At 34.9% G+C, this 11,830-nt stretch overlaps 1 protein-coding gene across 1 annotated transcript; it reads right to left on the bottom strand.

The window, feature by feature from the left end:
* Positions 1-3,187: 3,187 nt before the first annotated feature.
* Positions 3,188-5,413, bottom strand: LOC135798693 (acidic amino acid decarboxylase GADL1-like). The gene is made up of 6 exons (XM_065311603.1): positions 5,145-5,413; positions 4,854-5,082; positions 4,577-4,790; positions 4,147-4,523; positions 3,884-4,075; positions 3,188-3,684 (listed from the first exon to the last, which is right to left on the bottom strand). Exons 1-6 carry the CDS (start codon positions 5,411-5,413, stop codon positions 3,505-3,507), a joined length of 1,461 nt encoding a protein of 486 aa, XP_065167675.1. The 3' UTR covers positions 3,188-3,504.
* Positions 5,414-11,830: the final 6,417 nt, after the last annotated feature.

Here is an 11,830-nt window from a genome sequence, read left to right as displayed (position 1 = left end):
ACATTGTCGTCAGAGAATTGTAGGCACTTGAAGAGCAATGATATAAAGGGTGTCACGCTGTGAAGCGCTGAATCATATTCGAGCGTTTTATAATTTATTATTGTATTAATTTAGATTTTGTAATGTAATATTTTATTTCTTTCGCAGAAGAAGAGAGGAAAAGAAAATAAGTGAAACAAGGCTGTTTGTGTCTGTTTTTCTAAAGAAAAGAAGAAGATTGCTCAAGAGTGCAAATTGTGTTTGTTTCAAATGTGAAATGCAGCAAAACATAAGCCAACTTGAAATACAATGGTAGGTAGTAGCCAACTTATAGACATAATCTAACCTATTATATGAAATTCAATTTTTATGGTTAAAACGAATTTAGTTAATTATCTAATGTTGTGTGTAGATTTGTTGGGAATTTACTACTTAATTTAATTTTAATTTAATACGATTAATGTACTCAGTACTTTCGAATCTTTCCATTTTTGGATTTAATTTGTTTCGGAAAATTGAAGATAAAATTTAAATCAAATGATGAAAAGTTAAAATGTGGACTTAAAGGACTCTAATTGTAAATTATGATGGGATTTAAATTCAATCTATATTTAATCGCTTACATTTTTAACGCTCATATACCAATATACAACATACCAATGATCCTGGTAAAAAATCACAAACTAACAGAAAGTACATGAACAACCATCACAGACTTCATTAGCAATTACTTCGCATCAATATGAATCGAAAACATAATTACCGATTATAATGAATATGCATACTATTACTACGGCACTTGCAACGACAATTAGTTATTATTGACAAACGCGCCAATTGAAGCTGACTGCAACCATCTATAATTGTTTGAGTACTTTTTTATTTACGGCCACGCTGGCTTCCTAATTAAGCAATTATGCACGATAATCGGCGCATTCTCATAAGAACTAATAGAGTAAGTTATTACTAAGATACTGATTGCGATTTGTTTCTTTCAAAATGTCAAAGGTTTATGTTTACCTGCACTAGAGTTTTGTGGTGTTAAAACAGCTTTTAAACATGGTTTAGTTTTTTGGTTTTTACCCTATTAATATTGGAAGCAATACGTTTAATTTAATTTTTGACTGCAAAATTTTAAAATATCATTTTGAACAATTAACTAATAATTTACCGGCGAATATAACGTTTGATGTGTGGTAACTTGCCGTTATAGCATTACTAAGAATGAAAACGTACAGTATATTTTTGATTAGCGTTTAACAGCTTAATTAAATTAAGTAAAATTATTAGAAATCCCAGTGGCCGTAACCGCAGGCGTGTCAACACAGAGGAATAACGCGAATGCATGTATCAACCCCTCGAATACTGTAGCAATTACCAAATTTATGTCTATTTTAAAACTAAATGTTACGGCAATTCTTAGAACTATTTACATAAGGAATCGTAAAAGGCAAAAATCTACACCCATTACAACATCGTTAAAATAAGTTATTTTTGCTTATTTTAAGAAAACATAAAGAAATTAAAATCACAACGTAATTAAAACCATATTACAATTATGATTGGTTTATAAAACATTTAAAAAATCTGTTTTTTACTACTCATCCGTATTGTATGAGACTATTCTTAACTACCGACTTAGATCTGCATTATTTATTTGTTGATAGCTACATTAAATTTATCTAAATTAACACTTTAAATTAGCAATTATAATAAAATAATGACTATTTCTAATTGATGATGGTAGCCATATGCAAAGTAAGGGTAATTAATTTATTGCGCTTCTGATCTGCGCAGGTGATGAATAATCTTCAGTTTTTTTGTTAACCTAATATGCCCACAAGTTTTTCCATTCAGTAATTTATATATTATTGAATGTAATCTGTTGCAATGCGTATAATTCTCAGTTAATGCACAGTAACAAGTGATCAACTGCATAAAAAGGAAACTGCGAGTGAGAGAGTAGCACGTGCAGGTGTTCACGTCAGATTAATTATGTTTTCATCTTCGTTTATGCATAAAAAGTAGCTAAAGTGGTTTGCGCGGCGTAAATTAACTTTCATACGTGGCAATTCTACAAGCCGCACTCATCACGACGTATAATATGAAAGTTGAAGTCGAAAACCATTTTTTCTTTGCATTGTTTTGCCTTAATATACATCGGTGCGCGTGCGGTCTATAACATTAACTATTGTTTTGTAATTTGCAAGCCTTCCGTCTGAGATTAATTGATATTCAATGAATCCTGCGTGCTGTGTGCACAAATGAATGAATCGTGCCGAGTACTAAAACCTCCTCACTAAAGGTTACGTTTAATAAACGCGAGCCGGAATATAATTTCGCTGCCACGTCGCTGCAACGACTAATTGTTCTTAGAGCTCGAGTCGCACCAATAACAATAAATCGCCGACGAATGCTGAATTTAACGACAATTGACATTTGGCGTTCAACACAAATTAGCCGCTACTGCGAGCGTATGTATTAATACAAATGCCCGTAAATATAACTGCTTCTAAATCACATGTTTCCGAAACGTTATTGTGTTCAATTTGCTCATTATGTATTCGCGTAGTTAGCCGGCAAGCAATCGTATTAAATTAAGACGTTATGTATATTTTTCAAAGTTTATAGATGTCTCAATATGGCAGTCCTATCCATTATTGCTATGTCAGGTTCAGCGCCCAATGCCAATTTAATGCGAAGTTACGGTGCGGTGTAAATGATAATTGAAGCAAATAAAGACAAAGTAATAATTATGCGTGGGTTGCCTTCGAAGTAAAGTTACAGTTATTTTATTATTAATGAACAGAAGCAAGTAGTTCTTAGATATTTATAAGTGTCACATAATAAGTAGTAGTTTATTGACTTAAACGCCAAACTAATAATTAATACAGTAAACATTTTTGCTTCTGTAAAAAATGCAGCTAGTTTAATCTACGAATATGCCTAGCAACATGATAAAGAAATATTGATAGGAAATCATAAATTAAGAATTGAATTGTTTCAGGAGTGTTTGCACATAACAAAAAGTAATTTTTTAGAATTTTAATTTTATTATAATTACTAACACACATAACATAAAACATAAATTAAACTTATTTATTAGGGTTCATAATATTATTTATTTTTTTCTATAATTAGCAATGGTATTACGTGCACAAATGTCGTTGCAGGATTGCACTTTACCTTTCATAGATAGCGGATGAAATACCGGTAATATATTTATTTACGACTTTGTTAACATTCATTACCATACCATTACGTAACTTTTAGTTTTAAAAGTATATAATACATTTATTTGCTTGTTGAAGTGCACCACTCCTTTACTTAATATACGCTATTTAAATTATTAACATAAAATATTGTGTAAAACGGGTGTAGAAGCGACATCTAGTTTGTAAAATCAGAAGTATTTCCAAACTTTTATATCCTATTTAAAGATTTGAACTTTCTAACGCTTTTAATTAAAATATAATCTTTTGTTGTTGTTATAATAACTAAAAAGTGAAATGATGCGTTTGTAAACTAAGGAAATAAAGCGCGTCCAATTTCTGAAATGTGATCCAAGATAAAGTCGACATCTGTGTGCCGTAGCGCGGAGTTTTGTGAAACGAAACGAAAGAAGTTTGGTAGCTGCTTCAGTGGTTGATAGCTGAGCATTACAGATCCGTGTTTTACCATTTCGGCTTTGATCAGCGGAGCTACCTGTAATTAATATATACAGATGGCAATATCAGTACTATACATTTTCATATTTAACGCATAATTAAAACACTATGCAAAAATAATATTTAACAAAAATTTGCTAGCTAAAATCTCGTTTTCTCTGTAAAATATCTATTATGTTTACGAAGTTTAATTTATAGCAAACATAAATTACAATGTGAGGTAGTAAATACTATACCTTTTGAAGTTGACTGGAATATTCGAGAAAGTTTGCCCTTCCCTGCAAATACTTGGGCAAATACCAGAAGCAGACGTTCATGTAATGCCGTTGCGAGACCAGGTGAAAGTCAGGCCTCTTATGAACCTGCTGTTCAAAGTATTCAGCAAGGTCCATCAGAGTTTCCACGTGGCTCGCAAACCCCATCGAGCCCTAAAATGTGTTTTTATTCCGTTATAGTAACTTATAGTACCACTAAGGGTCGAATAGCGAGTATGACATACTTTAGCTTTCCACATGAGCCAGAATTTGAACACGTCACACTTGCGGCCACACTGCAAATATTTGTCACCGGGATCATAGCTGCCGTCATAATACTTATCCTTCTGAAATAGATATTGTGCGCCCTTCGAATGGCAGCGATGAAGTAGACCTGCATGTCGAACGAACAGAATAGAACATTGTTGTGGTACGGCGAGTAGTTTGTGAGGATTGATGACTATCGAATTCGCACGTTCGATTCCATTTAGTTTTGTTCGATGCTTCTGCGAGAAGAGGAGGCCGCCACCCCAGGCAGCATCAACATGAAGCCACATGGAATATTGTTTGCAAATATCGGCTAATTCATTGACAGGGTCAAAAGCGCCACGAACCGTACTTCCTAGAATAGAATTTGCAATCAAATTTTAGTTTAATAATATTGATTTTGCATACCTAATGTTGCAATAACAAGAAATGGAATTTTTCCTTTGCTGCTTTGTGATTGAACTTCGGATTGAAGAGCATGTGCATCCATTTTTCCAGAATTATCTGTTTGAATATCAATTATGTTGTTTTCACCAAGACCAATAAAAGCAGCAAATTTATGCATGGAATAATGACATTCTTCAGATGTAAACATTACATATTTAGGATTATTTCCACTTAGCTTCATAAAACAATAAATAATTAATTATTACGTATTTTTAGGTAAAAAGTAGAAAACACTTACTTTTGTCTTTGGATCAAGATAATATCTTGCAAGATTCATTGCAATACCGTTAGCTGTTGATCCACCGGGACAAAACATTCCATCGCACCAATCGGGTCCTATCATTTTACACATCTCTTCAATAACATGTGTTTCCATTAATGTGAAAACCGGAGCTACTTCGTATGTATAAACACTGGCGTTTAATGCATCTGTTAGCCATTGTCCTGCCAATCCATAAGGATCCAAGCTAAAGTATGAATAAATTATTACCTACATCAAAATTAATTTATAATTAATATTAAATTTTACCCAGAGAATAATTGATTAATGAAGTATGGATGACCTGTTTTAACACTGTACTTAATCACGTTTTTCAACAAAGTTAAAAGTTTCTCATGGGACGCACCGCCTTGCTCCAACTTAAAGTCAAATAAAACTTGTAGTTCTTGAGGGGGCTTCCAGAGAACTACTTTATCTGTCGCACTTGTAAAGATTACGTTTTTAAATAACACGTCGATGACATCACGTAAAAATTCCGAATGCTTTTCAGCCTCTGGAATTGGTTTAAAGTCATTCATGTTGATTCAAACTGATTTCGCAACGCTGTGAACAAAATATATACTTCTCCCACTTCCTGATGCAGTACCCTTTTTCCTAATTACCTATTTAATTAAGTCAACTTTGTCAATTACCATAATTGCTCGGAAAACATCAATTTAATAGTCAATGATGCAAAATAAATTTTTTAATTAATCTATTGTTGTTTTTTTATCAAATTTATTCTTACATTAAAAATCTAAGAATTAAAAAAAAACGTAGATAAAAAAAAAGAAATGGATTACAGATTTGATTCACAAAGATCCTCGAAGCAGTTTGTCGCCCACTCTCGCATTCACAATCCAGATGGAGGAAATAATTGAATAAACAATTGAAGAATCGAATGGGAAGTTTTCGATTCGTAACGGTTTGCTATCAGAGGACCACAAAACAAAACAAAAAATACGTACACACACACAAAAAAAAGAGAACAAAAATAGAATAAAGGATAATATAGAGGCGCTAGCATGCTTCCGGCCGGATGGATGTGTACATGGATGTGCATGAGAGAAACAGCTGGGAGGATCTTGGATTTTCTGTTTTGCGCTTCAGATGGATTGGTTTAGATAAAACTTCAAGCATCAGAGACTCACCGCGCTAAAAAAAAAGAACGGCTAGGGGTTGGAGGCCGAAGTGGGTGGTGATCCGGAACTCAGGGTACATTGCGAGCGGATATTAAAACGCCACCGTGGAGATTAACTCGAACACATTCGGAATCCTTACGATAAAGATATTCGAGATTCTATTTGAGTTTTGGTATTAAAAAAATATAAACATTGCTTTGATGAGGTTATTACTTGATGGAACTCTCTAAAAAAACGTGATTTGAAATCATTAAATGTTAAATTCATAATGGAATCATTTATCGATGTCTGCAATCAAATTTTATTATTTTTATTATGTTTTAGAACAAAAGAAATTTGTCATTTTAATAAAAAACATAAATAAATAGGGTTTATTAGAAAAATTTACAATAACTATGCTTAGTTATCTGTTAATTAATTTACGTTGTGATTTATTAAATTAAAACTATCGAAAAACAAATAAAAATAAAACGTGTGATAAGAGTGTTTACAAACAAGTGTAACTTTAGTTGACTTTACAACTTGTAGATGGCGCATAGAGTCCGTCAGCAAGAATTTTTATAACAAAAATATGATAAAAACTAGTTAAAAGTTTTATGAATCCAATTATTTCCTATTTACTTTCGGTTGTTTTAAAATGTATAATGTAAAATCGATTTGTTAGAACATCCAGGGGATTTTCGCATGCGGGCATTGGGGACCTGTAAATTGGATTCATTGAGCGTGATACGAATGCGAAGCCCGTTTAAATCGAACGCTTAATTTTTAATCGCGTAATCGCCGTAAAAACCATATTGGTTTGCGTTGTCGTCGCACTTCTGTCCACGCTCGCTCTTCGCTCTTCTATTCAACGTGGTTCACATGCGGTTGGCATTTTATTCGATTCGAGATCCAACCGTTTCCAATTTTCGACACTTTAATATTAAGACTTTGTTAGTAAACCTTACTATGCACAACATTGAAACATGCCGATGGTATATTATTGTTACAGTGTGGAGTGTATACATATATTTAGTTTGTGACCGTGAAATTGTAGTAGGAAAATGCCAGCGCCATTGACAGCGGCGTAAATTAAAGAAGGCCTTTTCATTACGCATGAAGTTGGAAATTGTCGTGAAGCGTACTTGAGAACTCGCCGCTTGCGAAATAAAAGGCGGGCAATTAAAAGTGACGCGAATGTCTTTTCGGGCATCCTTTGTCGACGTTGTAAAATATACATAAAGTCGGCTGCGCGCCAAGTCAAATGAAGAAGCAGCAACGCGTAAAAATAAGCGGCGCAGAGAGTGCCAGCGTGTCATTGGGTTATGAATAAGCCAGAGACAAAAAGTCAAAGTGTGAAACATTAAGTCACTGCGCTCAGTGCACCGCAAAATGCCAAAAACTTTATTTATTTATTTAATAAATAACTACTACTAATCCTAAAACAAGTTCCGACCAAACTTGCAATAACAAAACACTAAATGCAATATAAATAAAATAAATCTAAAACAACATAAAATAACAAAAACTTTTTTGATTTTACGTCGTAACTTGCTGAATTATCTATAAATAAAGTTCATTCGAGTGTCGTGTACCTCGTCTCCTTGCGGTACTGCTAATACACCGCGATGCATTGCCGGTTCCACGATGCACCCTTAAAATTTATGCTCCCTCTTGCGTTTTATGTTTCGCAAGCTCACCCTCTGTGTCCCTGTTGGCTTGTAATGTATATTTTTCTTGTGGATTTCTATACTGCTCGCGTACAACACGCACGTATTGAGTTTCCACTTTCCTTTCGTTTCATTGCTTACATGTGCAAAACGTAGAAACTTACGAGAGTGCGTTGCAATGCAAGGTGGTGGAAATTTGCGGGGCATTCGTGCATGACAACGACGCGCAACGCATCAAGTGCATTGGCATCAAATGTGTATTAAACTTAGAGAAAAAACTACGGAATGGCATTTTACATGCAAGGGATAAGCTCAAGAAAGGACACTACACAAATATATAATGTTACCCTTGGTTTTTTATGCAAAGTGTTGCTTTTGTTAGGGAATTCTCCATTGAAAAGTTAAAAAAATAAAAAGGGAGTAACAAAACAACAAAGAAGTAAAAAAGTAGTGGATCATATATTATCAATACATTAACATTGTGATGTAATGAATTGTTCAAAAATTAAATTCAAATAATTGCGTACCAAATAACTTAATTAAATTCTAACAACATAATTTAGAAATCTGACCTGGTGACCGTTGCGCTATCGTAAACAAAAACATGTTATGCTGTCTGGCCCGCACGAATTTGCTTTCGTGGTCCCAATGTTCCCGCGCAGGCGACATGTACTTCGATAATTTAATAAAACATTCAATAGGCAATTTTAGATTTAATCGGTGTGTTTTGACTCCATTTTGGAACCTATTTGGCCATTACATGCAATAACAGTTTTAATACCGTCCATAACTACACGACATATTGCATTATTAATTTATACTTCATTAACTAGCAATCAGGAACAGTTTGCTTTCTCATTTATATTACATCATAAATTTTCTTATTGTTAGATTACTTTTTCTACATTATTAATATAAGAATAATATATAGCAGTAAATCAATATAAAGCTAAATATTATAAAAGTGGATTTTCATTTGCTTAAATTTTCAAGGCTTGAAAATGTTGAGGTAGACATGAAAACGTGATACGAACTATTTTGTTATGGCAGCAGGTAGCATGTTACGTGTGCACGATGAGTCGGGCGCCAGCGAATAAATAATACGACTCCCTGGATAGCAATAACGATAAACTTTTTATTGATACACGCGCCGCGCCCTTGCTTTGCAATGCCTGCGGTGCATTATCATGGAAAAGAATTGTCACCGTCTTGGAATATAAACGTGATATTATTCAGCTTTATTCTGTTTATAATATTACCGCATCCTATATTCGTACTGATTGTATTTATTTATTTATTTAGATTATATAAACAAATAAAGAAAATATGAAATTTCCCAGTGTATAAACGTTGATGGATCAAAGTTTAAATCAAAAATGTTTGTTTAAACTACAATTCTATAAATGCGTATCAAAGCCCCTTGTCTAGACGTGTTTTGCCTTCGGGAAAAACAAGCAGCCAAGTTCTATTATGATCCAGCGTGCTAGTTTTGAGTAAACACAATTTTCCGTTCACTCTCCGACGATTTCATTGTTGATGCACGTACAGCAGAACAACTCAGGACCCACGAATTTACCGAAAAGCGGGCGCGTCTAGCGTTTGCGACGAGATCTCTTTGAGCTCTTGTTTCAACGCACCGCGACGAAAAAATCATTAAACGGATTGACTCAGCAAGTGGGATTGGGGCAGAAGTGCGCGTATGAAACACATTACATTTACGTACAAATGGAAACTTGACAGATTCTTGATGGGTTATGTCTTAAACATTTGGCAATCTGGAGTTAATGAAATTGAAATTTAAAAAAAAAGAGAAAAATTTTACTAAATTGAATTTTGTTTTTTGATTTTTGTACTAAAACTGTATTTTTTAGTATTCGTGAAATAAACATTGCGGACATTCGGGTATGTTTGTTGACATTAAACGAAAAAAATAATGAGGCTATGTATATTTCAAGCCCAACTACCTACATCAGCCATTTTGGTACTAGATGTTCATATTGCGGCAATGCCGTTGACCTACCACTCACTGACTAAACATGGGATGTCACCAAAGAGCAAACAAGAACTCATGCGGGAATGCTCGTCGATGTTGCAATAACAGTGCAGAAAGTGCAGTAATATGCTGCAGAGGTTTTACATAATTACACCATCCTGACAGTAAAAACTAAACTGAATTATAACGCAAATTATTCACTCTTTTTTTTTTAGAATTCTTTGCTCATGCTTTGCAAATAACAATAAAGAAAAAAATGAAAAACGTTGCATGTTTTACTTGTCCACGTTGCTCAAAAGATTTTCCGCACAACGTAAATACTGTTTGTTTGTTTCGTGTCGTGTAAATTGTTTGTGCGGGCTTTCAGCGTGTTGCACGTGGTCGATTTCTCGCAGGTATTGGCGAGGAATACGGGCCGCGGCGAAGGACTAAGGACAAACAAGCACGTCGTACATTATGAACGGTTTTGCGCGCTGTGGGCGCTCCTGACACGCCGATGTACTTCGACTTCGCCCAAGGGAGTCGTACGTCTACCGCCGCTGACGTGTTCGGCGAAATTTTGCGCCGGATTCACACCACTTTTTCCGTGGGCCGCTCAAAAAATCGAGCGATTTTCAAACTCAAAGTGAAAAGTAAAAACCATCACAGAAATATTTATTTTTATTGGCAGCGCTGATTCAATGATCATCTTTTATTGCATATTTTATATGCTGATGGACATTTAAATCTTGTTATATTTTATTCTTATCTTGAAAATAATTTTAAAATTGTCTATTTTGCTTTCTCCGGTGAAATACGCGCTGACATTGAGTAACCAAGAAAAGAACGTGACATTTTAATGTTCCGGACAGTGTTTTAACCTGTTACGCCATGCCATTGCTTGCACGGCGCGCAATGTGTTGCGGGAACGGCAATGCGGCAGTAGTAGCAGTGGCGGTGGCGGTGGCGCGCACGATAAGATAATTCCGTTGTCCTTTCAACTCGTTCTCTTTGTGCGTTTATATCCTCATTTCAGGCCACGGTTTAGAACATTTTAGAAGTGCTGACAAGTCGTCGGCACTCGCCTTGGTGGAGATTTTCCATTTGCACGCGAATCGTCGCAAATTTACACAGTTTCGCTTACACATGTGCGATTAAACGCGTATACGTATACACCAGCTTTGCGATCACACTTTTTTGAGCAAGTGTTGAAACACGGCGATATCATAAAGCATTTATCTGTACATTTTAATGCTTAGGCATTAAATTATCTTTGTGGAAACGATGACACGTGGGTTGTTTTAATAGACAAAGCGAAATCAACTGTATAATTGACCGACATTACGGCTCAGTGTGTGTATATTAAGAGTAAATTTTGACGGGCGGACACAACAATCCGCAACTCAGTAGAAGTTACCATTCTGGTGCACGTGGCACGTCAAACACATGTGACTAGTTCCGGGCAAGCAATAACTAACGGCCAAGTTTACATATGTTTCCACCGTCTATACAAAGTGCTCCAAGATATATAACTACTAAACTTTTACCCAAGAATCACTTATTTTATTTTAACACAAGTTTTTAATTATTTTGTTAAATTGTTTAATATTTAATTGAAATTTTGTGATGGTGATCTTGTTGCGGTTTGGTTGTGTCAATGGGCAGTAGGAAAAGCAGGAATTGATTATAATGATAGACCTTGTAGCTGCAATCAGGAATTGTAATGTAATCTAATCTAATCTAATAGTCGGGCCGTATGTAAGCGTTTTGGGGTGGAGTGTAACCGGTTGGAGAGTCGGGGGTGGCTGTTTACCGAAATAGACCGAACCGCGCCGCAGCGCACACACATTCGTACACACGCTCACGCGTTCGGGTGTTGATGCAGGCGCAAATGTACGAACGCATTAATTCGGTAATAATTGCCTTCAACTTACTAATTAACAGAGATCCGAACACATACAAGACGTGTACTCGTGTGTATTGCATTAAACCTGACCTAGATACAAAATAAAATATATTTTTGTTTTTTTATTATTGAACGTAATGTTTGAGATGACGTACAAGTGCCTTGTTACTTGTTAGTAAAATAATTTCTATCTTTATATAAATATGAAACCATCATTTGTGTGCCGTGGTCATTATTTTCCATCATTACTAGGAATAAAATGCATTGTAATCTATCATAAGAGCGAC

This window comes from Atheta coriaria, unplaced genomic scaffold, assembly GCF_025399875.1.
Source record: "Atheta coriaria isolate IRGN ID8LTWV9N9 unplaced genomic scaffold, Caltech_Dcor_3.1 hic_scaffold_9_pilon, whole genome shotgun sequence".
In the NCBI taxonomy this organism is placed as follows: domain Eukaryota; kingdom Metazoa; phylum Arthropoda; class Insecta; order Coleoptera; family Staphylinidae; genus Dalotia; species Dalotia coriaria.
This window is presented reverse-complemented; position numbering and strand designations above follow the sequence as displayed.

Excerpts from the sequence above, each read along its gene's own strand:
- LOC135798693 (XM_065311603.1), bottom strand. The coding sequence starts at position 5,413 with ATGAATGACTTTAAACCAATTCCAGAGGCTGAAAAGCATTCGGAATTT. Across the intron at positions 5,083-5,144 it reads ATTAATCAATTATTCTCTGG|CTTGGATCCTTATGGATTGG; the intron begins GTAAAATTTAAT and ends TTCATACTTTAG. Across the intron at positions 3,685-3,883 it reads ATTCCAGTCAACTTCAAAAG|GTAGCTCCGCTGATCAAAGC; the intron begins GTATAGTATTTA and ends TATTAATTACAG.